This window comes from Balaenoptera borealis, assembly GCF_965194805.1.
Source record: "Balaenoptera borealis genome assembly, chromosome: 3".
Classification (NCBI taxonomy): domain Eukaryota; kingdom Metazoa; phylum Chordata; class Mammalia; order Artiodactyla; family Balaenopteridae; genus Balaenoptera; species Balaenoptera borealis.
Genome location: NC_138866.1, coordinates 29,067,314 through 29,093,071, shown reverse-complemented (window position 1 = coordinate 29,093,071; position 25,758 = coordinate 29,067,314). Strand labels below are relative to the sequence as shown.

Genomic DNA, 25,758 nt, shown 5'->3' with positions numbered 1-25,758 from the left:
AATAAGGGCAGAGGGCTTCCCTGATGGCGCAGTGGTTAAGAATCTGCCTGCCAATGCAGGGGACACGGGTTCGAGCCCTGGTCTGGGAAGATCCCACATGCCGCAGAGCAACTAAGCCCGTGAGCCACAATTACTGAGCCTGCGCTCTAGAGCCCGTGAGCCACAACTACTAAGCCCACCCGCCACAACTACTGAAGCCCGTGCGCCTAGAGCCCGTGCTCCGCAACAAGAGAAGCCACCGCAATGAGAAGCCCGCACACCGCAACAAAGAGTAGCCCCTGCTCGCCACAACTAGAGAAAGCCTGTGCGCAGCAATGAAGACCCAAGGTAGCCATAAATAAATAAATAAATAAATGAATAAATAAATTTACTTTTTTTTTTTTTTTTTAAAGTACCTAACAAACTGGCCTGGAGCAGGACATCCAAGACACCTGAGGGTAGAATCCCTGACCACTAACTACTGCTTAGAGCACTCAGTGTCCCTGAAGGTCTTATTTAAACTTTAAGCTGGGTTAGCTTTGAGAAAACCTAAGGAACTCTATAATCCAGCCATTGGCCTAGTCGTCAATATTCATACTGATCAGATTTTACAGCCCTTTGTATAACATAGCATGGATTCGGCCTCTTTTAAGGATGCTTGCAATACTTGGGTGTAATCTTCCACTTGACTACCTTTGAGCCATTACATGGACACTAGCCAATAAATCTAAGTATACTTTAACCTCAAATTCTAATTAGAAATATGTATTCATGAATTATTCAAATATAATATTTTTCATAGTTTTTTTCCCTTAACATTATTCACATTAGTTAACACTTATGGAACATTTACTATATACCAAGTACTTGGCTTCTTAAAGTATGTGTTCTCATTTAATCCCCTCCTCAACTTCTTTAGGAACATCCTACTATTGCCCCTTTTTTACAGACGAGGAAAAAGGTCTGAATAAGTACTATAAGGGCAAGGATTGTTGTCTATCTTATTCTCCACTGTATTCCCAGCACCTGAAACTCTACCTGGCACAAAGATTCACTCATTTATTTGTTGAATGAATGAATAAACGAAAGACAAACTAATTTCCTAAGACCAAGCAGCAGGTAAATGGCAGAACTGGGATTCCAACACAAGTCTGTCTGACTCCAAAGCCCAAGCTTTTATAGTCCGTCCATTCAGGCTGCTATAACGAAATACCACAGACTGGGTAGCTTATTAACAACAGAAATTTATTCCCCACAGTTCTGCAGGCTGGAAGTCCAAGATCAGGGTGCCAGCATGGTGGCCTTCCGGTGAGGGCCTGCTTTCTGGTTCACAGATGGTGCCTTCTCACTGTGTCCTCTCTTGGTGGAAGGGGCTAGGGAGCTCTCTGGGGCTTCTTCTTTTTATTTTTTTTTTAACATCTTTGTTGGAGTATAGTTGCTTTACAATTTTGTGTTAGTTTCTGCTGTATAACAGAGTTAATCAGCCATACGTATACATATATCCCTATATCCCCTCCCTCTCACATCTCCCTCCCTATCCCACTCTGGGGCTTCTTTTACAAGAGCACTAATGTCACTCCTGAGGGCTCCATCTTGATGACCCAATCACCTCCCAAAAGCTCTCCAAATATCATCACACTGGGCATTAGGATTTCAACATACGAATTTTGGGAGGATACAAACATCCAGCCTTTACCAAGCACTATTCAAAAACCATGAACCTTTTTTGAGGGGTAACTTTTCATCCACCACCCCCCCTTTTTCTTTTTAACTTTTCATTTTGATATAATTTCAAACTCGTAGAAAAGTTGCAAGAATAGTACAAGGAACTCCCATATACAATTTACCCAGATTCATAAATTGTTTACATTATGTCCCACTGAAAACTTTTTAAACTCAATGGATTAAGCAAATCAGCATATGCCCAAAGTTTGTTCCTGGGTAAACCAGGGTTGGCCTAGCTTTACGCAAAAGCGCTCCTCCTATCCCTTCCAGTCTCAGGCTCTATGCCCTAACCCTCAGGGCACCCTCAAACCCCTAGCTCAAGTCTTCATGTCCACACTTGCCTGTCCCTTCTCCAAATCGCACACTCCCAGCACTGCCCCAAAGGCCCTGCTCCCTCCCTGCTCCTCTGTACTCAGTCTGCAGGCGTGGTGACACAGAGGTATACACAAAGCAAACTGCAAAAAAGGAAGCAGAACTGGCAGGAATTGATTTGATGAATTCATTACAAAGAATGGTAAAATAAGGTTTTTCTCCAAGATGAGGACCTGTCACCTTTTAACTATCATCCAAGATTCCTCCGTACTCGTGTTCCTGGCAAGATGAGGCCATTCAACAGGTGCAAACTCCACTCATGCCCTTCCTTTCATATATCCTCTCTTTCAAGCCCAGATTTCTAATCACCAGCACCGACAAAAGCTGGAGAATTGAGTGTTCTTACCACCCACCGGTACCCCAATGAGAAGCACTCAGGGCAGAAGCCAACTGACCTTCAGGGCTTTGAAGATGACCCCCGGGTGCCGGGGGGAACGGGTGGTGTTATTCTCTAGTTGTTGCTCCAAAGCACGCCGAAGACCAGAAAAGTCTGTGGGAGGATTGTATGTCCTCGTTCCCTTGTAATGAATAGAACTGAAGGCTTCAGGGAAGCGGCCCAGCTTCCGGAACCGGTCCTGGATGAGCTTCTCGGGCACCTCGGAGGGGTGATCTGGACAAGCAGAAACAGGTACGTGAACAGTGGCCTCTCTTTACAAGAAAAAAAAAAAGTCGCCTGTCTTTCATTATTAAAGGGATATATAGTCTGACTCCGTAAATATAAAGTACATAAACAGGCAGAACTGATCTATGCTGTTGGAATTCAGGTTACCTTTGCCTAGAAGGGAGCACAAGCTGGGATGTGGGCGCTGGTGTGTCATGATCTAGTACTGAATTCACATGTATGCTCAGCTTGTGAAAATGCATCACATATACACTTTTGATATAATGTGCACTTTTTGGTATGTATGTTACACTTCAAGGAAGTGCCTTTTTAAAAAAAATGTGCTCACTGTAAAAAATCCAAACATGGACTTCCCTGGTGGCTCAGTGGTTAAGAATCCGCCTGTCAATGCAGTCGACACGGGTCCTATCCCTGGTCTGGGAAGATCCCACATGCCACGGAGCAACTAAGCCTGTGCACCACAACTACTGAGCCTGAGCTCTAGAGTCCGTGAGCCACAACTACGGAGCCTGCGTGCCACAACTACTGAAACCCAGGCGCCTAGAGCCCATGCTCCGCAACAGACAAGCCACCGCAATGAGAAGCCCACACACAACGAAGAGTAGCCCCCGCTCGCCACAACTAGAGAAAGCTCGCGTGCAGCAACGAAGATCCAACGCAGCCAAAAGAAATAATAAATAAATAATTTTTAAAAAAAAATCCAAACATGTCAAAGCATAAAAGGAAAGAAATGTACATCCTCTGCTCCCTCCTCCTCCTTGTCAAAGGTAACTACAGGCCAATGTTTACCCTTTCAGACTTTCTTTTCCTACTCAGTTACCAACACATGTATGCAACTTGCTTTCATCACTTAATAACATACTGTAAATATGTGTCCTTGTCATGTTATACTCTGAGACATTCCTTATTCTTCTTTAGCAGCTACACAGTCTTCCATTCTATGGACGTATTCCACCAGTCACTTACGAACGAACATTTAAAATAAATAGCTACTTTTAAAGTGCTGGTCTTATGCTGGTGAAGCTGTGGACAAACTGCCATCGTGTGACGGTATCAGCCTCCCCATAGTTTCACCAACATTTATCCAGAAATTTGGGGAGTAGCAGTATAAACAGATGCAATAAATATTTTGGAGGTAAAACTTGGAAGGACTTTTTGTTTTAATTTCCTTTAATACTTTAACAACAAAATCACTCCAATTAACACTGGAAATGTGGCTTTAGCTCATATTTAAAGGTACAGTCATCAAAGAGAAGCAGCCAAAATTCTGCAGTCAATCCCTAACCCCATCTCCTCCTGAACTTTTCCTGTGAGTCACTCTTGAAGGAAGGAGCAGCCCATCAGCAAGTGACTTCTCCCAAAGGCGCCCAGAAGCCTGACCACCTTCACTTTCTCCCAACATCAGCTCACAGCTTGTCCCTGAACAAGTAATCACTCCCAAATGATTATGGGAGCTTGGTCTGCTCATTTGTAAAACAGAGATAATTCATTTGCCTACTAACTCCCACCTAGGAATTCTCTGTCCAGAAAAAGACCAGGATCTAACAAAATCCAAAAGTCTACAAGACAGAGAAATATGTAATTATCAATTTGCCCACAATTCTGGCACCTCTCCTACCCTGCATAAACTCTGGCTGTCTTGGTTCCACCTCAAGGCTTCAGGAAACAGTGATGGTATTCCAGAAACAACTCTGGATTTAGGAGTTAGAGACCTTGTTTTGAATCCCAATTTTGCAACCTGCTAGTTGGAACCTCCTTGGTTACATAACCTAAGCTGAGTTCAGTTTCTTCATCTGTACAATATGGCTTCTGTTGACTGAGCTGAATAACAAAGATATCTTAAGTTAGCATTTATTTTTAGAAAGTGTTGGGACTTCCCTGGCAGTCGAGTGGTTAAGACTCCACGCTTCCACTGCAGGGGGTGCAGGTTCGACCCCTGGTCAGGGAACTAAGATCCCACAATGCCGCATGTCGCAGGCAAAAAATAAAAATAAATTTAAAAAATAAATTCTAAAAAATATTTTTTAATGTTATTTTTGTTATTCAGCATTTTTTTTTTTTTTTTTGGCTGCGTTGGGTCTCTGTTGCTGCGCGTGGGCTTTCTCTAGTTGCAGCGAGCGAGGGCTACTCTTCGTTGCAGCGTGTGGGCTTCTCATTGCGGTGGCTTCTCTTGTTGGGAGCATGGGCTCTAGAGCGCAGGCTCAGTAGTTGTGGCGCATGGGCTTAGTTGCTCCGCGACATGTAGCATCTTCCCGGACCAGGGCTCGAGCCCATGTCCCCTGCATTGGCAGGTGGATTCTTAACCACTGCGCCACCAGGGAAGCCCTCAGCATTTATTTTTAAAAAAACAAATAAATAAACAAACACCTAGCATAGTGCATGGCACACAGCAAAAAAAAAAGTTACTTTTGAAAGGCTAGTTATTTCAAAATCCTGAACTGGAAGTTAGACTTTCCCCTCACCAAAGTTGTAAAGATCCAAAGTGGCATAAAAATGCTGATCACAGGAGGCATCCTAAAGTCAGCATTTCCAACCCCCTCTCCTCATCTCAGAGTCGCATGCTAATCAGGCTCTTCTTCCATTCTGGAATATTTAGATTTCTCATCTTCCCACTAGACCCAGGCCCTTCAGATTCTAACTCCTTAATACAGTCCCCGTCTGTCCACTTCCCGCCTACTGCCCCTGCCCTGGCTCAGGCCCCGTCACTCCTCACCTAGTAGGGTGGTAACCTTCTGGCCATCTCCCTGCCTCCAGGCATGCCTCTCTAGTTCATCCTGCAAAAGGCCGCAGGGGATCTTTTGAAAATACAGATCTGATCACGTAACTCCCTGCTTAAAATCCTTCAGGGGCTCTTGCCATACTTGTGACCTAAATCAAGGCTATCCACGCATGATCTGATACCGGAGTATATCCACTACTCCCTCCCACACCATCTATGCTTCAGACACACTGAGCCCCTTCAATCAGCAAACATCTGATGAGAGCCTACTGTGTGTCAAGCACTCATCCAAGCTCTTCAAAGGCAGCAGTGAATAAGACAGGCAAGGTTCCTGCCTTCATAGAGTTTCCATTCCAAGGGGAAAAGGCCAAAAACAAGTAAGCAAACAGGATGATTTCAGACATTGACGGGTGCCCTGATGCACATGAAAAAGGTGATGCAGTAAGACTGTGACCACCAGGGTGCAGGAAGGACCACTTTAAAGGAGACACTTGGGAAAGGCTCCAATGGGGTGAGAGTTGAGCTGAATCTGAAAGAGGATGGCTGACTGGGGAAAGACTGTTCCAGGCAGGCAGAGTAGCATATGCAAAGATGGGAACAGAGAAGAGGGCTGGTATAGCTAGTGGAGGGAGTGAAAGGGGGTAACTAGATAAAGAGTTCAGAAACAGAGGCAGGAGGTAGAGTGAGGACACCGTAATTAGGAGTTTGGATTTTTTTTTTTTTTTTGGCTGCTTTGGGTCTTCATTGCTGCGCACGGGCTTTCTCTAGTTGCAGCGAGCGGGGGCTACTCTTCGTTGCGGTGCGCAGGCTTCTCATTGCAGTGGCTTCTTTTGTTGTGGAGCACAGGCTCTAGGCACGCAGGATTCAGTAGTTGTGGCATGCGGGCTCAGTAGCTGTGGTTCGCAGGCTCTAGAGCTCAGGCTCAGTAGCTGCGCACGGGCTTAGTTGCTCCGCGGCATGTGGGATCTTCCCGGACCAGGGCTTGAACCCATGTGCCCTGCATTGGCAGGCGGATTCTTAACCACTGTGCCACCAGGGAAGTCCTGGATTTTTAATTATTTATTTATTTATTTTTGTCTGCATTGGGTCTTTGTTGCTGTGCACAGGCTTTCTCTAGTTGCAGTGAGTGGGGGCTACTCTTTGTTGTGGTGCGCAGGCTTCTCATTGCGGTGGCTTCTCTTGTTGCGGAGCGTGGGCTCCAGTAGTTGTGGCACGTGGGCTCAGTAGTTGTGGCTCATGGGCTCTAGAGCACAGGCTCAGTAGTTGTGGTGCATGGGCTTAGTTGCTCTGCAGCATGTGGGATCTTCCTGGGCCAGGGCTCAAACCCGTGTCGCCTACACTGGCAGGCAGATTCTTAACCACTGTGCCACCAGGGAAGTCCTGGATTTTATTTTGATTTAGTGGAAAGCTATTGGCAGGTTGGAAGCAAGAGTATGACATGATCTAAATTATAAATTAAGCTTTTAAAAAGCATCACTCCCCATGCTTTGTGGAGGACGCATTGAAGGGGGTGAGAATGGAATCCAGAAACTCACTGTACAAGTACCTATAGTTCCCTGGACAAAACGAGCTCTTCAAAACACTAGGGGTTTGCTCTTTCTGGAGCATCCTTACTCCCCTCCTCTATCTAGCCGAGTCTCTAGAGTTCAAATGTCACCTCCTCTTTCCTAGATTCCATAAGGAGGTGTAAAGGGTCCCTCTTCTGCACTCTCACAGCTCCAGGACCTACATCCACTGCAGAACAGAACACGTGTGGTCTCTCCAACTAGACTATCAGCTATTCGAGGGTGGGAACTGTTTTTTGTTTTTCAGCTTGGGGCCCCAGTGCTCAGCACATGACATTGTGCACTTAATAGACTTCGTTGACTGAATGAACATAAATAATGTAACTGTTTTAGGGGCCCACACTACCGTCCCCACCTGCATCCAATCACTGTCACTGCACCTGCTCCCTCATCCTCCCACTCAGGTGATGCTCTTGCTTCCCATTTCTTTAAGAAAATAGAAACAATAAGACAACTTCCACACACACATCCACCACATCTACCTACTTACCGGTAACCATGTCCATATAATCTACCTTCTCTCCTGCTGTTACGGATGAACTGTCCATGCCCCTAAGGTCAACCCTCCACCTGTACATCACTCCTGCTCTCTCTCTTACATCTGCACTTCTTCTTTTCTAGTGAATCATTCCCATCAGTACACAGGTATCTGCAATACCTCACATCTTAAATTTTTAAAAAGGGAAAACTCCTTGAAGTCCCAAATCAGCCGCCAGCTATCACTTCATTTGTCTGCTTCCCTTTATAGAAAGAACTCTTTGAAAGAGGTGAATATACTACCTTAAGTTTTCTCCTTCTGTTCTCTTGATCCCACTCTGATTAGGCTTTCATGCCCACCATCCCTGGGAAACAGTCTTATCCAGATTCCCAAGGACCTCTAAATCGCCAAAGCCAACAGGCAATTCTCAATCCACATCCTGATCATGAGCAGATTCTGACATGGTTAATCACTCCATCCTTCTTGAGACACTTCCTTATGTCTTGCCCAAGCAGAAATTTTTCTGGGCAATCTACCACCACCAAGTTGCTACTGCAGCCCAGTGTACCCAGGAAGGTCAATGTGTGACATAGTACCGCATCTACTCACCAGAGCCTAGCAGCTGAGTGTGCACAGTCTCGTGGAAAATGATAACAGCAGGGCCCAGGGTGGACAGGGGGACATCCAGGCCACAGCGGGCAGTGGTAGCCTTGAGCTCCTTGGTGAAGTGCTTCAGATAAGCTTCTGAGGCGTCTCCAAGGAACTTGAAGAGGTCATTGTGCAGTCGGTCTGCGTGAGTTCGATAGATGACGAGGTCTGAGATGGCCAGGACCTTAAGCAGCAGCCGTGTTCTCTGGCTTAGATTCACTGTAGCCCCCAAGAGCCCTTCTGTGTCTATCACTGCTACTTTGTGGACTGGGTCATATGCTGCCCACACTCCCACAGTGCAGGACTCCTGGGCAGGGGAGGTTTTGAAGACTTCCCGGCCATAAAAGAAAGTGTGGTTGAGGGTATGAGACTTCCCATCCCCAGTATTTCCAAAAATGGAAACCACTTTCAGATGCTGATCAGGTTTGCAGTCCAATTTCCTAATAAAGTCCTCTTCATTCGTTACCTTCCCAAAAAAAGGAAAAAAAAAAAAAAAAGACAATGAAATATGGAAACTGCAAAATAGCTAGAAACACCTGCAAGAAGAACAAGTGCTTCCCAGTGCCCCTTGATTGACTTGTCAAGGTGGCAAAGAAAAGAAGTCCCAGGATAAAAGCCTCTCACCCAGCACTTACCCCTAGCAAACAGCTAACGGGAACTTTTAAAGCCTCAGTCAGTATAAGAACTTAGTGGTCATGAAAGAGCTAAAACTATAAACTCTTAGAAGAAGACATAGGAGGAAATTTTATGACCATGGATTAGGCAATGGCTTCTTAGATATGACACCAAAAGCAATACAACAAAAGAAAAAATAGATAAATGAACTTCATCAAAATTAAAAGCTTTTATTCTGCAAAGGATTCCATCAAGTGAAAAGACAACCCAAAGAATGGGAAAAATATTTGCAAATCACATATCTGATAAGGGACTACTGGTCCAGAATATAGAAATAATTCCTATAACTCAACAAGAAAAAAATAACCTAATTAAATATTAAGCAAAAAATCTGCATAGCCATTTCTCCAAAGAAGATATATAAATGGTCAGTAAGCACATGAAAAGACGCTCAACACCACAGTCGTCAGGGAAATGCAAATCAAAACCACAACGAGATATCCATTCACACCCACTAGGATGGCTATGATCAAAAAGATAATAGCAAGTTTGGGTGAGAATATGGAGAAATTTCAATGCTCATACACTGCTGGTGAGAATGTTAAATGGCACAGCCACTCTGGAAAACAGTACGGCAGTTTCTCAAAAAGTGAAACATAGACTTACCATATGTCTCAGTAGTTCCACTCCTAGGTATAAAACCAAGAGAACTAAAAACACATGTCCACACAAAACTTGAACATGAATGTTCATAGCAGCATTATCCATAATAGCCAAAGGTGGAAACAAGCCACATGTCCATCAACTGATGAATGGATAAACAAAATGTGGTATATCCATACAATGAAATATTATTCAACCATAAAAAGGAAGTACTGATATATGCCACAACGTGGATGAACCTTAAAAACATTATATTAGGGCTTCCCAGGTGGCGCAGTGGTTGAGAGTCTGCCTGCCGATGCAGGGGACACGGGTTCGAGCCCTGGTCTGGGAGGATCCCACATGCCGCGGAGCAACTGGGCCCATGAGCCACAACTACTGAGCCTGCGCGTCTGGAGCCTGTGCTCCGCAACGAGAGGCCGTGACAGTGAGAGGCCCGCGTACCGCGATGAAGAGTGGCCCCCGCTCGCCGCAACTGGAGAAAGACCTCACACAGAAACGAAGACCCAACACAGCCAAAAATAAATTAATTAATTAATTAATTAAAAAAAAAAAAAAAAAGAGATCCATTAAGCAATCCCTCCACACTTTGGCTTTCACAGAGTCACCACATTATACAATAAAGTTAATTATTGTTTTAAAAAAAAAAAAAAAAAAACATTATATTAAGTGAAAGAAGCTGGACACAAAATGTTACATATTCTATAATTCCATTTATATGAAATGTCCACAACAGGCCAATTCATAGAGACAGAAAGTATGTTAGTGGTTGCCAGAGGCTAGGGAAGCAGGAATAGGGAGTGATTGCTAATGAATGGTACAGGGTTTCTATTTGGGGTGATGAAAATGTTCTGTAATTAGATAGTGCTAAGGGCTGTACAACTTTATAAATATACTAAAAACAATGAATTGTAGAATTGTATACTTTAAAAGGATGACAAATACATGGTATGTGAATTACATCTAAATAAAACTGTTTAAAAAAAAGCAGAACAACTTATTAGTCAAACTTCATCCGTCCATAATTCCTCTGTACAATTTAAAGAACACTGCAGTCCTTGTAAAAAGTCAGGCCAGGGGACTTCCCTGGTGGTCCAGTGGGTAAGACTCCACGCTCCCAATACAGGAGGCCGAGGTTCAATCCCTGGTTGGGGAACTAGATCCCGCATGCATGCTGCAACTAAGAAGTCCTCACGCCACAATGAAGATCCCATGTGCCGCAACTAAGACCCGGCACAGCATGAATGTGTGAATGAATGAATAAATAAATAAATCTTTAAAAAAAAAAAAAGTCATGCCAGGAAGGAAGAGACCTGGTGCCAGTGAGATCTCAGACTGCAGTTCCAGAAAGATGCTCAGGGTCTCTAACTCTTATAATACAGAACCCCAGGGTCAAAGCTCCTAATTCAAATAGGCAGTGTTCTACTCCAGCTAAAGGAGGGATGAACCTTTACACCTAGCATCCTCCAGCCACAAGAGAAAAAACACTGCTGTCATTGTCACTGTCATTGTCATTGTTCTGTCATTAACACGGTTCAGCTGGGAACTACATTTCCTAGAATCCCTTTCCCCCTACGATTCTGGGTTAGAGTTGGCCAAAGAGGAACATGCACAAAATTTGGAAGGCAGAAGTGAAGGGCTGGCCATCCCTTTCTGAAGGTCTTTTCACAGTCAGATACAGTACAAGTCATAATCAGAGAGGCCCTGTCAGTTCTCCGGCTGGATTCCCCAGGTGCCAAATCTTTTCTGTGTGTATGTTTGTTCCAAAGGCTCACACCTGCAACTCTTCTTCAGAGGCTGGTTATCAGGCTACTAGAGTTAGTCAAAATCACCTGGGAGTTTACGGCCCCTGAGGGTGACCCTTGGAAATGACCTATGGTTGCAAACATCACAAAAGCTATGAGGCCACTCACATGCCAGAGCTCCCCTGAGGGCCAGGCTGGAGTGGCCCTCAGAGGCCTGGTTGCATCCTGCCTACACCACCCACAATAAGTCACTCACACAGGACCCTGATTCTCAAGAGTCTGCTGGTTTGATAAAGAGAAGTTAGAGAAATGTAGACAGACCACTGGGTGTGATAATATGATGTCTTCATTTCTCATAATCTCATCAAGATGGTAAACCACTCATTATTCTATTAATAACATCACTACTGCTGTATTAATAGCCTTAATGTTAATATTAATAATTTCATTTACTGAATGCCCACTGCAGTGACAGTGCCCTTCACTAGATCCATGAGGGCAGAACCAAGTCTATCTTTACATACCTAGTACTTCGGACACAGCCTGACACATAAGAGGAGTTCAATATCTAGTTACTGAATGACTGAATGCCAGGCACCTTGCTAGGTACTTTAACCACTTTTCTCCACCCTGTATCTTCCACAGGGCTTAACACACAGCAGCATTTGATAATGGGCTCACTGATCTCCCAAGCAACCGAGAGGAACAAGAAGTTACACAGAACAGCCCATTCTGGACTGGTGTCACTCAGTCAGCCTTGTTCCAAGCTGCTAAGCTGGACACAAAAGAAACAAAACAAAATCTCCATAAACCTCTACCAGCAAGGAGTCAGATAAGGTCAGAGCGGCCGGCTGCAAGAGCCATGAAACAGTCCTGGGGAAGAAGACTAAGCCCAGGAGTTTTCTCCCCTGAAAATCTACTCCTTCATGAATCTGTTACCCAAAAAACAACAACTGCTATGCAGGATACTCAAGAGTGGGCACCTGAAAAGGGGCCTGTAGGAGCCGTTAGGTACAGAATTAAGTGTCTCAAGATTCATATTGATTAAGTACCACCATATGACATACATAATATATAGAAATAACTCATTCGAGTCAGCATTTGGGGATACTATTTTGGAACCAGGTGTCCTGGGGTTATGTTAAACATACAAGTTCATGTGTTGGGCATGTGCAGATGGGTCCAGTGCAAAGAATTCTGGGAGGTGGAACTCAAACCTCAGGCCGATTTTTCTACCAAGGAGCCCTAGATGATCATTTAATATACACTGATAGCACTTTTTCACGTGTAAAATGAGGATATAACCATCTTTGCCTCCCCTGACTGGGTATTGGTTGCTAATCAAATCAACAGATAAATGAGAAAATGCCTGGCAAACTGAAACCAGGCTTCATTTTTCCTTCTGCATTTCACATTATTTTGCTCCCTGTTACGCTACTCAATTCATCCTTACCCTGTGGGCATTTTCCCCTGAGCCAGGAAGGAGAGAACAGCCTAGGTGGTAGCAAGACTGGTTTTCAATCAGGGGAGGAGAAGGTCAAGAAAAGATAAGAAGGACTTCCCTGGTGGCGCAGTGGTTAAGAATCCGCCTGCCAATGCAGGGGACACGGGTTTGAGCCCTGGTCCGGGAAGATCCCACGTGCTGTGGAGCAACTAAGCCCGTGAGCCACAACTACTGAGCCTGTGCTCTAGAGCCCGCGTGCCACAACTACTGAGCCCACATGCCACAACTACTGAAGCCCGCGCGCCTAGAGCCCGTGCTCCGCAACAAGAGAAGCCACCAAAACGAGAAGCCCACGCACTGCAACGAAGAGTAGCCCCCACTCACCGCAACTAGAGAAAGCCCGCGCGCAGCAACGAAGACCCAACACAGCCAAAAATAAATGAATAAATAAATTTATTAAAAAAAAAAAAAAAGAAAAGATAAGAAGATTCCTTTTGATGAAGGAAGGAAGGGGCCAGAGGGAACTAGGCTGCTGCTCTACTTGTTCTGCCTGTTTGCAATCAATGATACCACTTTGCTCCATTCCTGGAGTGAAATAAGCTACTTGACTCTGAGCCCTGCCAACTGGCCACCCCACCCAACTCGACATGTTGGAAATGGTCCTCGGCCCTTACATAACAGCAGAAGCAGGAGCAACACCCCAAAGCCGCTCCTCCCCAACCTCTGCCTTCCGTCCTCCCCCAGCTTGTGTGGACCTCAAGCAAGTCAGAAACACCCAAATTCCAATCCCATCTTTGCCACTATGTGGCCTTGGAAAAGCTACTTAACTACTGAAGCCTCAGGGAAATGAGATAATAACAGATACTACTGAAAGGACTAAATGATAAAGCACACAAAGGGCACGGCACAACGCCCGGCAGCAGTAGGCACCTGATGAATATCACTCATTATCTGTAAAGACGAGCCCACTGGGAAAGCCTCCAGAGGCACAGCGGCACCAGCAGCGGGGCTCGGGCCTGCTTGTGGCTCTGAAGTTGCTCATCCAGGGACTAAAGTAGCCAATGTGGTGAGATCTAAACTGATTCTATCTGAAAATGAAAGATCTCACTGCTTGCTCCTGATAACTCCTTTCCACTCCCGCTAAGCAAAGCAACATAGTATTATTAATACTGACTTTATAGCTGACTCTTAGTCAAGGTACTATCTAATATCACATCCACCTTGAAGAAACCAAACAGTCCACCCCTCTCTCTATCACTGTCTCACCCACAAAGCTTTTCACTTTGCGTAGAGTTCCAAGGAGAGTTTCTAAAATGAAATGTAACAGTACTCGATCATCTCCACTGTTCCAATTCAGAGTTCAAAGCAGTTTACAGCAGTGCAAAGCCAACCTCTGCCCCAAGCAGGCAATGGGAATGATGACAGTCTCCCTCAAGAAATTCCTTCTTAGGGACTTCCCTGGTGGTACAGTGGTTAAGAATCTGTCTGCCAATGCAGGGAACACGGGTTCAACCCCTGGTCCGGGAAGATCCCACATGCCGCGGAGCAACTAAGCCCATGCACCACAACTACTGAGCCTGCGCTCTAGAGCCTGCGTGCCACAACTACTGAGCCTGTATGCCACAACTACTGAAGCCCATGCCCCGCAACAAGGGAAGTCACCGCAATGAGAAGCCCGTGCACCGCAACGAAGAGTAGCCCCTGCTCACCTCAACTAGAGAAAGACTGTGAGCAGCAACGAAGACCCAACACAGCCAAAAATAAATAAATAAATTTTTAAAAAAAGAAATTCCGTCTTAGCCATCAGAGAATTATTCCAAGAAGAATGAGCACATGGGCTTTGTTCTGAGGAGGCCTGGGAAGGGAAAAGCAAGCGATGGGGTAGAAACTGAAGTAAAAAGCCTTGGAAGGAAGAAAGTTCAACAGAGCACAGAGACTAAAAGTTAAACTCCAAAGACACCAGCAAACACTCCAAAGGAAAGAAGCTCCGCACTGAGGTCCTTTCAGTTCTGGTCTCTCTGGGTGAAAAGGATCTGATCTGTACCAACGACAATCAGACAGTCCTCTAAATTTTTATGGTGTTCCCTTACCCGAGGGCAAAAATCAGCTCCTTCCCCAAAGTAATGGAAAGGGCTAAGGGAAGCGTGGCTGCTCCCCACCACAACCTAAGGCTCATGATAAATCCCACCCCCGAGCCAACGAAGACGATCTTATATCTCTCCATTGAGATTCTAAAATTAATCTAAATTAATGAATTATTCCCAAAGTTCAGTTCCCGCTAATTACTTTTATGTGATGGTCTGTGGGTTATTCTGCTTTCATTCCGTTTTTGCCTGAGTTCAGAGAAAGAGACAGAACCCAAAGAAACCAAAACACATTCTCGATCTTATCAGAACTGGGACCACTATTCCAGAAGAAAACTAAAACTTGATTACTTCATTTAATCTGTAGACAAAAAAAAAAAAAAAAAAAAGTTGCCTGCCATTCCGGTAAACAACGAATGCTGCCTGCCATTCCGGTAAACAAAGAATGCTGCCTGCCATTCCGGTAAACAACGAATGTTGCCCCCATCAAGCCATCAGTCACTGCAGCCACCCCATCCCTCCCCCCATGGTTCACCCTGAGGGGGATTCAGGATGGAGAAAAACAGGATACTGACCCTAGATAGTGAAGATGTATATCAAAGGAATAATTTCAGTGAGCCCAGACTCTTGCATGTTCCCACACACAGAAAAGCACTGAAATCATTAACTTGAGGTGTCTGTTCTTTGTGATCAGCAGTTATCTTCTGATGTTGGACGACAAGGTTTTGGGGGTTTTTTTCCCAGCAAAAACTCCCATATATCCTGGCTCCTCCCTTATCCCCTATGAAACAGTTCCTCAGAGCCATCTAAGAGGCTGTAGCCCAGGCTATAGTCCTCAGTAAGGTCACGGAGTAAAACATAATTCTCAGCTTTTAGGTTGTGTGGTTTTTTTTTCAGTCCGCAAATCAACAGACATGTATCGAGCTTCATCTAGTGTCTGGCACTGACCTAATGATGTTAGACCAGCACAAGTATAGAATTTAGGTAACATTTTCCTCCTTCTGTGGGAAGGAAAGGAGACGCGGAAGGTGAGGGAACTCAAACTCCAGCCAATGATTTAAGTCCATGGCCTAATTTTCAGGCAGAATTTTACTTAAACAGTGTCATACAGATCAGTAGCCACTCCATTTTTAAAGTCCAAAACCAAAGGAGGGTCCATTCCAATAGCAAACTCCTATTGCCAGAAAGTTCTAGTAAGCCTGTTTCCCCCAACCCAACTAGTTCAGAAAATTACCTTTCATTCTATCCTCAAAGGAGTGTATATTTTTGTGTTTATCCATGTATGTGTCAATAGAGTTTCATGTTAAAACAACTGTTTCTCAATCAAATGTTTTCTTAAGACTGCTGAAGTCACAAGATTGGCCTCACAAACACATGGAGCACATTTGATAAGGGCAAAGATCACTTTCTTCCACTCCAGTGTCCCCAAAGAGTTCCATTACTTGAGAGGTCAGGAATTCTCCTCCCATGTCTTCTAACTACCAGTGGTGCTTCTGACACATAACCTCACAGCGCTGCCTGCAGCTCCCCTCCTCCTCTAGCAGGAAAGAGAAATGTTTCTGTGTAGAGATGACCCACAAAATAAATTTTTTTAAAAGGATCATTTTTAGCACCATGGTCAGTTTCTTTGACTTCACCCAACCCACCCAGTTCAGCTCTCCATTTATATCTCCATGAAAAGCTTTCCAAAGCCATGCTGAATTCTGAGGACAGACTGGAAATACCAAGTCACCCTCAAGATCCACGTCATCCTCAAGGGACTCGTCCAAGGAGCTTCCAGATGGAAGATGGAGGCCCCCTTTTAAGTGGCATAGCATACTCATATCTGGCCAGCTATAAAAACAGACACAAGCTCTGGTAAAGGCTCTAGGACCTAGCAGTAACAACACCAGGCTAGACAGAAGACGAGAGCTGAGCACAGGGAACTATATTCAATATCCTATGATAAACCACAATGGAAAAATTTTTTTAATTTTTTAATAAGAAAGAGCTAGGCCATCATCAAAAACTCTAGAAACAATAAATGCTGGAGAGGGTATGGAGAAAAGGGAACCCTCCTGCACTGTTGTTGGGAATGTAAATTGATACAGCCACTATGGAGAACAGTATGGAGGTACCTTAAAAAACTAAAAATAGAACTACCATATGACCCAGCAATCTCACTACTGGGCATATACTCTGAGAAAACCGTAATTCAAAAAGATACATGTACCACAGTGTTCACTGCAGCACTGTTTACAATAGCCAGGACATGGAAGCAACCTAAATGTCCATCGACAGATGAATGGATAAAGATGTGGCACATATATACAATGGAATATTACTCAGCCATAAAAAGGAACGAAATTGAGAACTGAGTTATTTGTAATGAGATGGATGGACCTAGAGTCTGTCATACAGAGTAAAGTAAGTCAGAAAGAGAAAAACAAATACCGTATGCTAACGCATATATATGGAATCTAGAAAAATGGTACTGATGAACCTAGTGACACAGCAGGAATAAAGACGTAGAGAACAGACTTGAGGACACAGGGGAGAAGGGGAGGCTGGGACGAAGTGAGAGAGTGGCATGGACATATATACACTACCAAATGTAAAATAGACAGCTAGTGGGAAGCAGCTGCACGGCACAGGGAGATCAGCTCACTGCTTTGTGACCACCTAGAGGGGCGGGATAGGGAGGGTGGAAGGGAGGCTCAAGAGGGAGGGAATATGGGGATATATTTATACATATAGCTGATTCACTTTGTTGTACAGCAGAAACTAACACAACATTGTAAAGCAATTATACTCCAATAAAGATGTTAAAAAAAAAAAAAAAAAGAAAGAGCTAGGTTCAGATCCACCTCTACCTGGATCACACTATGGACAATTTACTCAACCCTTGCTCACAGCCTCCATTCCTCACCCACCATCTCTGATAACATTTTCCCATTATTCCTGGTTCCAAGCTTCCCACTAGAATGTACTCCAGGCTGGCAAGGGTCTGGGCCATGTTGTTAGGCTACCACTGTAGCCTTAGCACAGAGACTGACACATAACAGGAGATCTACACTTATTTGTTAAATGAATGAATGGACACAGCACAGAATGTCTAAATGCTATATTCTCTCTGGGGAAGGGAACAGCGTAGTGTTACAATTAAGGGTCCAATCTGCCTCGACCACTCACTGACTTTAGAATAAAGAAGTTACTTAACTTCTCTGGGCCTCTGTTTTCTCTCCTGTGAAATGAGGATAACAACGCAATCTACTTTACAGGGTCACCGTGAGGATTAAGTGAGTTAATGCACATCAGGCACTCAGCACAGTGGAAACATGCAGTAAATGTGAGAGAAGCGCTGACTGACATTACTGCTGCAGTTGCCCTAATATGCCTCTAGGCCACACTCATCACCACCACTGCAGAATTTCATTCCATTATCTATCCCAAGCAAAAACCCTCCTGAAGGAAGGTTTCCAATAAATGCCTCATTAAAGAATCAGGGATAATGGGACAAAGGAAGAAACTTACTCAACACATACCACTCCCTCCCTCAAAAGGATGTATATTTTCAATTTAAAAAAAAAAGCTGTTAAGACTTCCCTGGTGGCGCAGTGGTTAAGAATCCGCCTGCCAATGCAGGTGACACGGGTTTGAGCCCTGCTCCAGGAGGATCCCACATGCAGCGGAGCAACTAAGCCCATGTGCCACAACTACTGAGCCTGTGCTCTAGAGCCTGCAAGCCACAACTACTGAGCCTGCAAGCCACAATTACTGAAGCCCACGCACCTAGAGCCCGTGCTCCACAACAAGAGAAGCCACCACAATGAGAAACCCGCGCACTACAACAAAGAGTAGCCCGTGCTCGCCGCAACTAGAGAAAGCCCACACGCAGCAATGAAGACCCAATGCAACCAAAAATAAATTTTAAAAGAAAAGCTGTTATAAGATTGCATAATACATATATTATGCATAAGAAAGCATTCAGTCTTCATAACAATGAGGTCACATGATTCCAAGAATTATTAGTACACTAGAGACTCCCTAAAGTGCCTTTCTCACAGTTTATGTCGAAGATCTTAATAGATGACACAGCTTTATAAGGAGATCTTTGATGTCTGAGGTGGACACTGAAAGGGGCCTGCTTTCTGTTCTACATGGAATGTGATAGTGGAGCCCTGGTGAAGTAACAGTATAGCATATAACTATTTAAATAACAATAGTAACCACTCCAGCAATATCACCCTCCTCTGAATTTCCATAATGGCCTCTCTATACTGCTCTGAGGTCATCCACCTTCTTTCTTTTTTTTTTTAAATTTATTTATTTTATTTACTTTATTTTTGGCTGTGTTGGGTCTTCGTTGCTCTGTGCGGGCTTTCTCTAGTTGTGGCAAGCGGGCGCTACTCTCCGTTGTGGTGCGCAGGCTTCTCATTGCGGTGGCTTCTCTTGTTGCGGAGCACGGGCTCTAGGCGCGTGGGCTTCAGTATTTGTGGCTCGCGGGCTCAGTAGTTGTGGCTCGCGGGCTCTAGAACGCTGGCTCAGTAGTTGTGGCGCACGGGCTCAGTAGTTGTGGCACATGGGCTTAGTTGCTCTGCAGCATGTGGAATCTTCCCAGACCAGGGCTGGAACCCATGTCCCCTGCATTGGCAGGCGGACTCCTAACCACTGCACCACCAGGGAAGCCCCACCTTATGTCTATGTATTTGGTTGTTGTGGTTGTTGTTGCTCACCGAGCAGCTTGTGGGATCTCAGTTCCCCGACCAGGGATCAAACTGGGGTCAATGGCAGTGGAAGCCCAAGTCTTAACAACTGGACCGCCAGGGAATTTCCTATGTATTTATTTTCTATTACCGCTCGACTGTCCTCTCCTCAAGGGCGAGTTCAGTGTCTTAGTGCCACTTTCTATCTCCCTCAGTTGTCAGCACATCGTAGGCACTCATTAAATGTTTGCTGAATAATGATTAAACTGATTTATTCTCATTAATGCATTTTATTCATTCGACAAATATTATTTGAGTACCTACCATATGCCAAACACTGTTCTAGATGAGGATGAACAGAAGAGGAAAACAATCACTGCCTGATGAAAATGTTCTAAAATTGACTGTGATGATGGGTGCATAGATCTGTGAATATACTAAAAGCCACTAAACTGTACACTTCAAACAGGTGAATCGTATGGTATGTGAATTATATCTCAATAAAACTATTTTTGAAAAAAGTAAATGCAACCTTAAAAAGGATTGAGATACTAGTGGCTTTCTTTTATTGTAAAATTAAGATAAAATTGTATACTTTTCTGTAGTTCTGTATTTTCAGTATTTTAACATGATAAGTCTATGTTATTTTTATAATTGGAAAATAATAAACGTATAAAAAAGACAAAAAAAACCACCACTGCCCTCTGGGATGGACTGCTTAACAGGTACAGGGTTTTCTTTTGGGATGATGAAAATGCTTTAGAACTAGACAGAGGTGGTAGCTGCACAACATTGTGAATATACCAAATACCAATGAACTGTTCTCTTTAAAATGGTTAATTTTATGTTACATGAATTATACCCCAATAAAAAAAAATCACTGTCCTCATAAAGCTTACATTGTAATGGAGAAAAGAAAGACAATAATCAAACAATATATATGGTATACAAAATGTCCATCGACAAGTGAGTGAAGGTATCACAGTTTATCCACACAATGGAACAAATTACTGGCCACAAGGACCAGAAAGGGTGTGCAGAAAGAATTACGGGATTCTCAAACAGCCTCTACTCAGAGACAAGTGCAAAAGACAGTGGGGCTTTCCCAGGAATGAAGGCCTCTGCCATCCCTCCCCAGTCCTGCTTAACCGCTGAATTTTCATTTTAAAATATTTTTCACAGAGATTACTCAAACTAATAAAGCATATAATTGACACTCAATAAATGTTTATGACTGCTGTTGAATGATACATGTAAACTGAATTAAGCTCTTTGAAAGAATAGGTTATGAGAGATTATGGAAAACAGTTTAGCCATGTAGTTTAGCCATGTATTCGCCAGGCAGGAGAATGGGCTGAGAAGTAGAGGAATTTCTAGAATACTCTATGACTGCTGAATTGCTCGGGATTATGTTCTCTCTTAACTTGAACTTGGGGTGTCTGTGTCTACATGCCAGAATCAGGCTCTGTCTGTTCTCTTACAGTACTCTAACATCTAGAGTCAAATTCCCTGGGAAAGACAGCAATAATCCAGTCAACAAGTAGAAGAAAATCAGGAAGGAGGAAAAAAAATTCCAGAAGCTACCAGAAAACAGATCATCCTCCAGTGGAGTCAAGCCAGAGGTCAGGTGCTTACGTATGGCGGGTATACATACTTCTCTGCCCAAGGACTCCAGCCACCACCAAGCTAACCTCACAAACTGGTCAAAGAGAGCCTCTTAATTACCGGCCAAAAGCCATTGAAAAGAGGGGCAAAATGAACAAAACATCCTCCAGGGAAACATCCACCCTTTCCTGCCTCCAAAAGTTCCTCTGTGTCCCTTCCCATAGGTGTTTCCAATTCTTCTTGCCTGGAACTTTCTACAGCCTTGTTTTCTTTCCCTCCTTTGTGGTCTCGCCCATTAGCTTTCCTCTGGTTGCCCCTCACTGATCAAATGTGCTCAATACATTCAGCAGTTCTAACCTCAGCCAGAGACAGTATCTTGGGAGCTCTTCCCAAAGCAGGCAGGACTCCCCTGAAAAGTCCAGCCAGGCATCAGAAGGCTTCCATGTGACACAATCTGCAGGATAAACTCAAGAGCGGTACAGCCAGGAGATGCATCCACAGGGAAAACAAACACTGTCAACTTAATAAGAAATCTGCCTTTTATATTAACCCTAAATCAAAAAGCCAAATGTTTGCTGAATTACAGAAAAAAATCAATCACTTCAAGGAACTGACAGACCAAAAAAAATCAGAATCACACAAACTGGAGGTAACTTGAAATAGTTAAAGATAGGTTCCCTGAAAAGCTGACTCACAGTGGTTTTGATGGCTTGTATGCGTCAAATTTTAAACAGCCCTGGACTAAACAAAATAGCCTCCCAGGTTAAATGCCAGGAGCCCGTTACAACTGAATGAGCCCAAGGCTGAGAGAGCTCAGAAGATGCTGAGCAGAAACCAGAGCATATAATGGGGGCTCTTTCATCATCCTGTTTGTCTGAGTCATCCTCAACCCTGGTTTCCCAGTAATACATACAATGCCCTCCCCTTACTACTATTACTAAACAAAAGGGCTTTTACTTGAGTTTCCATGAGTAAAAGGTGGGGGAGGTGGAGGGAGCCTTTGCTGTTCTACCAATTACTGCTTATTATTTTGACAGACAGCTCCTAAGCAGATCTACAGGAATTTTTTTTTTGTTACATTTTCTAATATGGCACCTAATAACTGACCGTAAATATATTTGTGCTCTGACCAGAATTTGCCAAAGGGCTAACCAGCCACAGAACCAAAATTAGTCCTTACATTATAAAAGTTTGACCATTCAAAGAGAACAATGGGGAAGCTCCACAATTTATAAGATTATGATCCCCAGGTTCCTGACCTATTGACCAATTAAGTCCTGAGGGGTTTCTGCCAGCCTGTCTGAAACAGAGATCCTGGAAAGAGCAAGCCCCATAAAGGTGCCCTAGACCAGGAAGCGGAAGACAAGGCCAAGGGGTCACCCACAGGGGAGTCTAAGACAGAAGAAGCATAGAAATGGGGCAGACCAGCACAGGCAGTTTGTGGTCAAGGATTCTCATACAGTACAAAACATTCTCTGCTCTTTTCCATTCCTGAATCCCATTAGAATAATGTCTCTTTTAGCCAATTTAAAAAAAAAAAAAAAAAAGCCAAGTCCCAGTATTTTGAGCCACACTATTCTGGGACTGTAAACAAGTGAAGCAGCCAAACAACGTGATGGGTCTTCTTAAAGGAACGGTTTCAGTGAGATGAGGTCCACCACTGACTTCACTGAAGGAAGGACTTGAAGACTCACCTTGGCCTTCCCTTTCAGACAGGGCCCAAGGCTGTCTATTTCTGAGTCCAGGAGGCCTGCCCCAGGGCACACTTTCTTAGCTTCTCATTGACCACTCCTGGGTCACTGGGCTTCCCTATCACCCTGCATGTTCAGCAGGAGGGATTTAACTTCAGGAGTCTTTTGGCATGAAAAGCTCTGCAGATTTGGGGCTTTCCTGGTGGTGCAGTGGTTAAGAATCCGCCTGCCAATGCAGGGGACACGGGTTCGAGCCCTGGTCTGGGAAGATCCCACATGCCGCGGAGCAACTGGGCCCGTGAGCCACAACTACTGAGCCTGCGCATCCGGAGCCTGTGCTCCGCAACAAGAGAGGCCACGATAGTGAGAGGCCCCCGCACCGCGATGAAGAGTGGCCCCCGCTCGCCACAACTAGAGAAAGCCCTCGCACAGAAACGAAGACCCAACACAGCCAAAAATTAATTAATTAATTAATTAATTAAAAAAAAAAAAAAGCTCTGCAGATCTGCAACCATCAGGGGTTAGTCAGCATGAAGATGAAACAGGGGCAATTGCTTGCCAGTGTGCTGCTCTGTTCTCTTGGAAAGAGGGAAGTTATAGGAGGTTTGTAGAAAAGAGACAGTGGAGAATAAAGTGGTTGTGAAAGAAAAACTTGTATGGGGTTTAAATATTTATATATATATTAAACTTATATATAGACATATAATTTTATTATATACATATATATGATTTTTTTCACCTTTTCTCTGTGACTAGAAATATTCTGCTAAGACAAGATGTCTGAATCCCTCACAAGACTCAACAGATAGGAAAATACTACCCCCTACCTCCACTAAGAACTCTAATTGTTAGAACTTTATTCTTCTAACCTTTGAGTTATTTGCTAAGGGTGTCCTCTCTAACTTCAAGAGATTATAGATGACTTGTCAGTGTGGATCATTTACTTATTGCGGCTCTAAATAATGGGTCCATGAGTCATTTGGTTTTCCAAGTACAGTTCCACTAAGGTCTAGAAAAATCAATGAATACAACACAGAAAGTCTAACCATTTCACTAGAAAGGTTACAAAATATGCCAAAAGAGAACACTGATTTCAGAAGTTAAATTACTTCTGAGGAACGAACAGAACGAAAAGAGGGAGGAAAAAGTGGCGTATTGGTTAAATGTTTTCCACTTCACTGGAGTCCAGATCTCCTATCACATCGAACCTTCATCTCTTAGATGAGTTTTCTCAATCTCAGCACTCTTGACATTTTGTACCAAATAATTCTTCATGTGGGGGTTGCCCTATGCCTTTTAAGATATTTAGCAGCATCCTGGCCTCTATCCACTAGCCGGTAGCACATAACCCCCATGCCCCAGCTGTGACAACCAGAGATGTCTCCAAATATTGCCCAATGCCCCCTGCGGGAGCAAAACCTCTCCTGGTTGAGAACTACTGTGTTAGACAATACCAAATGAGATTATTTTAACTCTCTTTATTGTGTGAATTGAGTTCTTAAAGTTTTATCAATTTAAGTCAATAAAACCTGGGGTATTAAGCAGGTGTTATTTGCACAAACCAAATGCCTAAGAGTCACCACTGAGTTCTCTCATTCCCTCACCCCTCCACCCAATATATCAGCATTCCCGTTTTACATCCAAACTTTGTCCCAAATTCATCAATGTCTTTCCATCTCACCATGTCACTGATCGCACCAAATTGAAGCCACCTCTCCCCTCAGCATCTTCAATAGCCTCCTAAGTGGTTTCCCTGCTTTCCCTCTTGCCCTCCCACAGTCACTACAATCTAGTCTTCACACCAGCTCCTGTGACCTTCTAGCATAAAGCAGTCTGGTGCTTCCCATTACACTTAAAATCCACACTTATTTCCCTGGCCTACAAGGCCCCACAGGATCTGGCACCCGCTTACCTCTGCACCTCTATCCTCACCACTCTCTGCCAGCTCACTCCAGCCACACAGGCATTCTTTCTTTACTCAAATATGCCATCCCACCTGCTTTCTGTTCTCATTCCCCTCTGCCTGGAGGTCTATTTCCCCAGGTAGTATTAACCACCAGGTCTTTGCTTAAAAGTCACCTTTACAATGAAACCTTCCCTAACTATCCGGCAAAAGTGGCTTCCCAGTCACTCTTCCTTGATTACACATCTGAACCACCTTTTTATATGTTTGACATGTGTGAACTCTGCTTTCCTGGAGCCTAGAAAATGCCTGGCACCAGAATATATACTCAGTAAATGTGATGAATGAATGAATGTCTTTGGCTAGTAGGCCAGATGTGTCCATTTAAAAGCCACCAATGAGTTCCTGCTTCTGAGACCAAAAATCAATCTCTCCTCAAATTTGCCATTCTAGTATACACTCAAATGGTAACAAGGTAATGATAAAATTGTCACCACCAAAAGGAAGCTTTTTGTCCTTTTAGGTTTTCCAAAATAAACTAAATAATACTCAAATCACAAACAACAAATCTTAGGAGACTCTAGGCCAGAGAATTTGAGGGAACCACACATAAGAATAACAGCCTACAAGCTACTAAAATAATCCCTATGTACTAAACTGAAAATGATCAAAACCCACAAATGCCTAGAAACATGAAAAGAAAAGCAAAGTTGGGGCCTAAATCATGGAATCTTCACTGCTACGAGGAAGGAGTTCTTCAATGGTAACGTCTTGCATTTATATAGAGCTATGTTTCATTTGATTCTCACAGCAGCCATGAGGAATTGGTGAGTTGATGCTATTGACCAGAATGAAGTTTGATTAGAAAGTTTAAGTGACTTGGTGAGACAGAACAGCAGTATCATAGAGCAAGGATCTTAGATCGCAAATCCTCTGCCACTAATCGTAACTTGATCTTGGCAAGTCACTTCATCTCTCTGTGCTTCAGTGTCCTCGTCTAGAAAATACAATGCTATATACGAAATGCTTGTATCCCCCCTGAAATGCATATGTTGAAATCTAACCCCCAAGGTGATGGCATTAGGAGGTAAGGCCTGTGAGAGGTGATTATGTCATGAGGGTAGAACCCTTATGAATAGGATTAGTGCCCTTATGAAAGAGACCCCAGAGAGCTTCTTTCTGCAATGTGAGGACACGGTGAGAAGACAGCTGTCA

At 43.9% G+C, this 25,758-nt stretch overlaps 1 protein-coding gene across 5 annotated transcripts in view; it reads right to left on the bottom strand.

Annotated features, from left to right (window-relative positions):
- Positions 1 to 25,758, bottom strand: part of ZFYVE1 (zinc finger FYVE-type containing 1) — a 48,428-nt gene that overhangs the window by 16,735 nt on the left and 5,935 nt on the right. For 4 of the 5 annotated variants that reach the window (XM_082384331.1, XM_082384330.1, XM_082384332.1 and 1 more), the window contains exons 3-4: positions 8,070 to 8,574; positions 2,472 to 2,686 (exon numbers count right to left, since the gene is read on the bottom strand). In XM_082384331.1, the coding sequence (XP_082240457.1) occupies positions 2,472 to 2,686; positions 8,070 to 8,574 (720 nt within the window). The remainder of the gene's footprint in view (positions 1 to 2,471; positions 2,687 to 8,069; positions 8,575 to 25,758) is intronic. The other variant, XM_082384334.1, reaches the window with a different exon arrangement.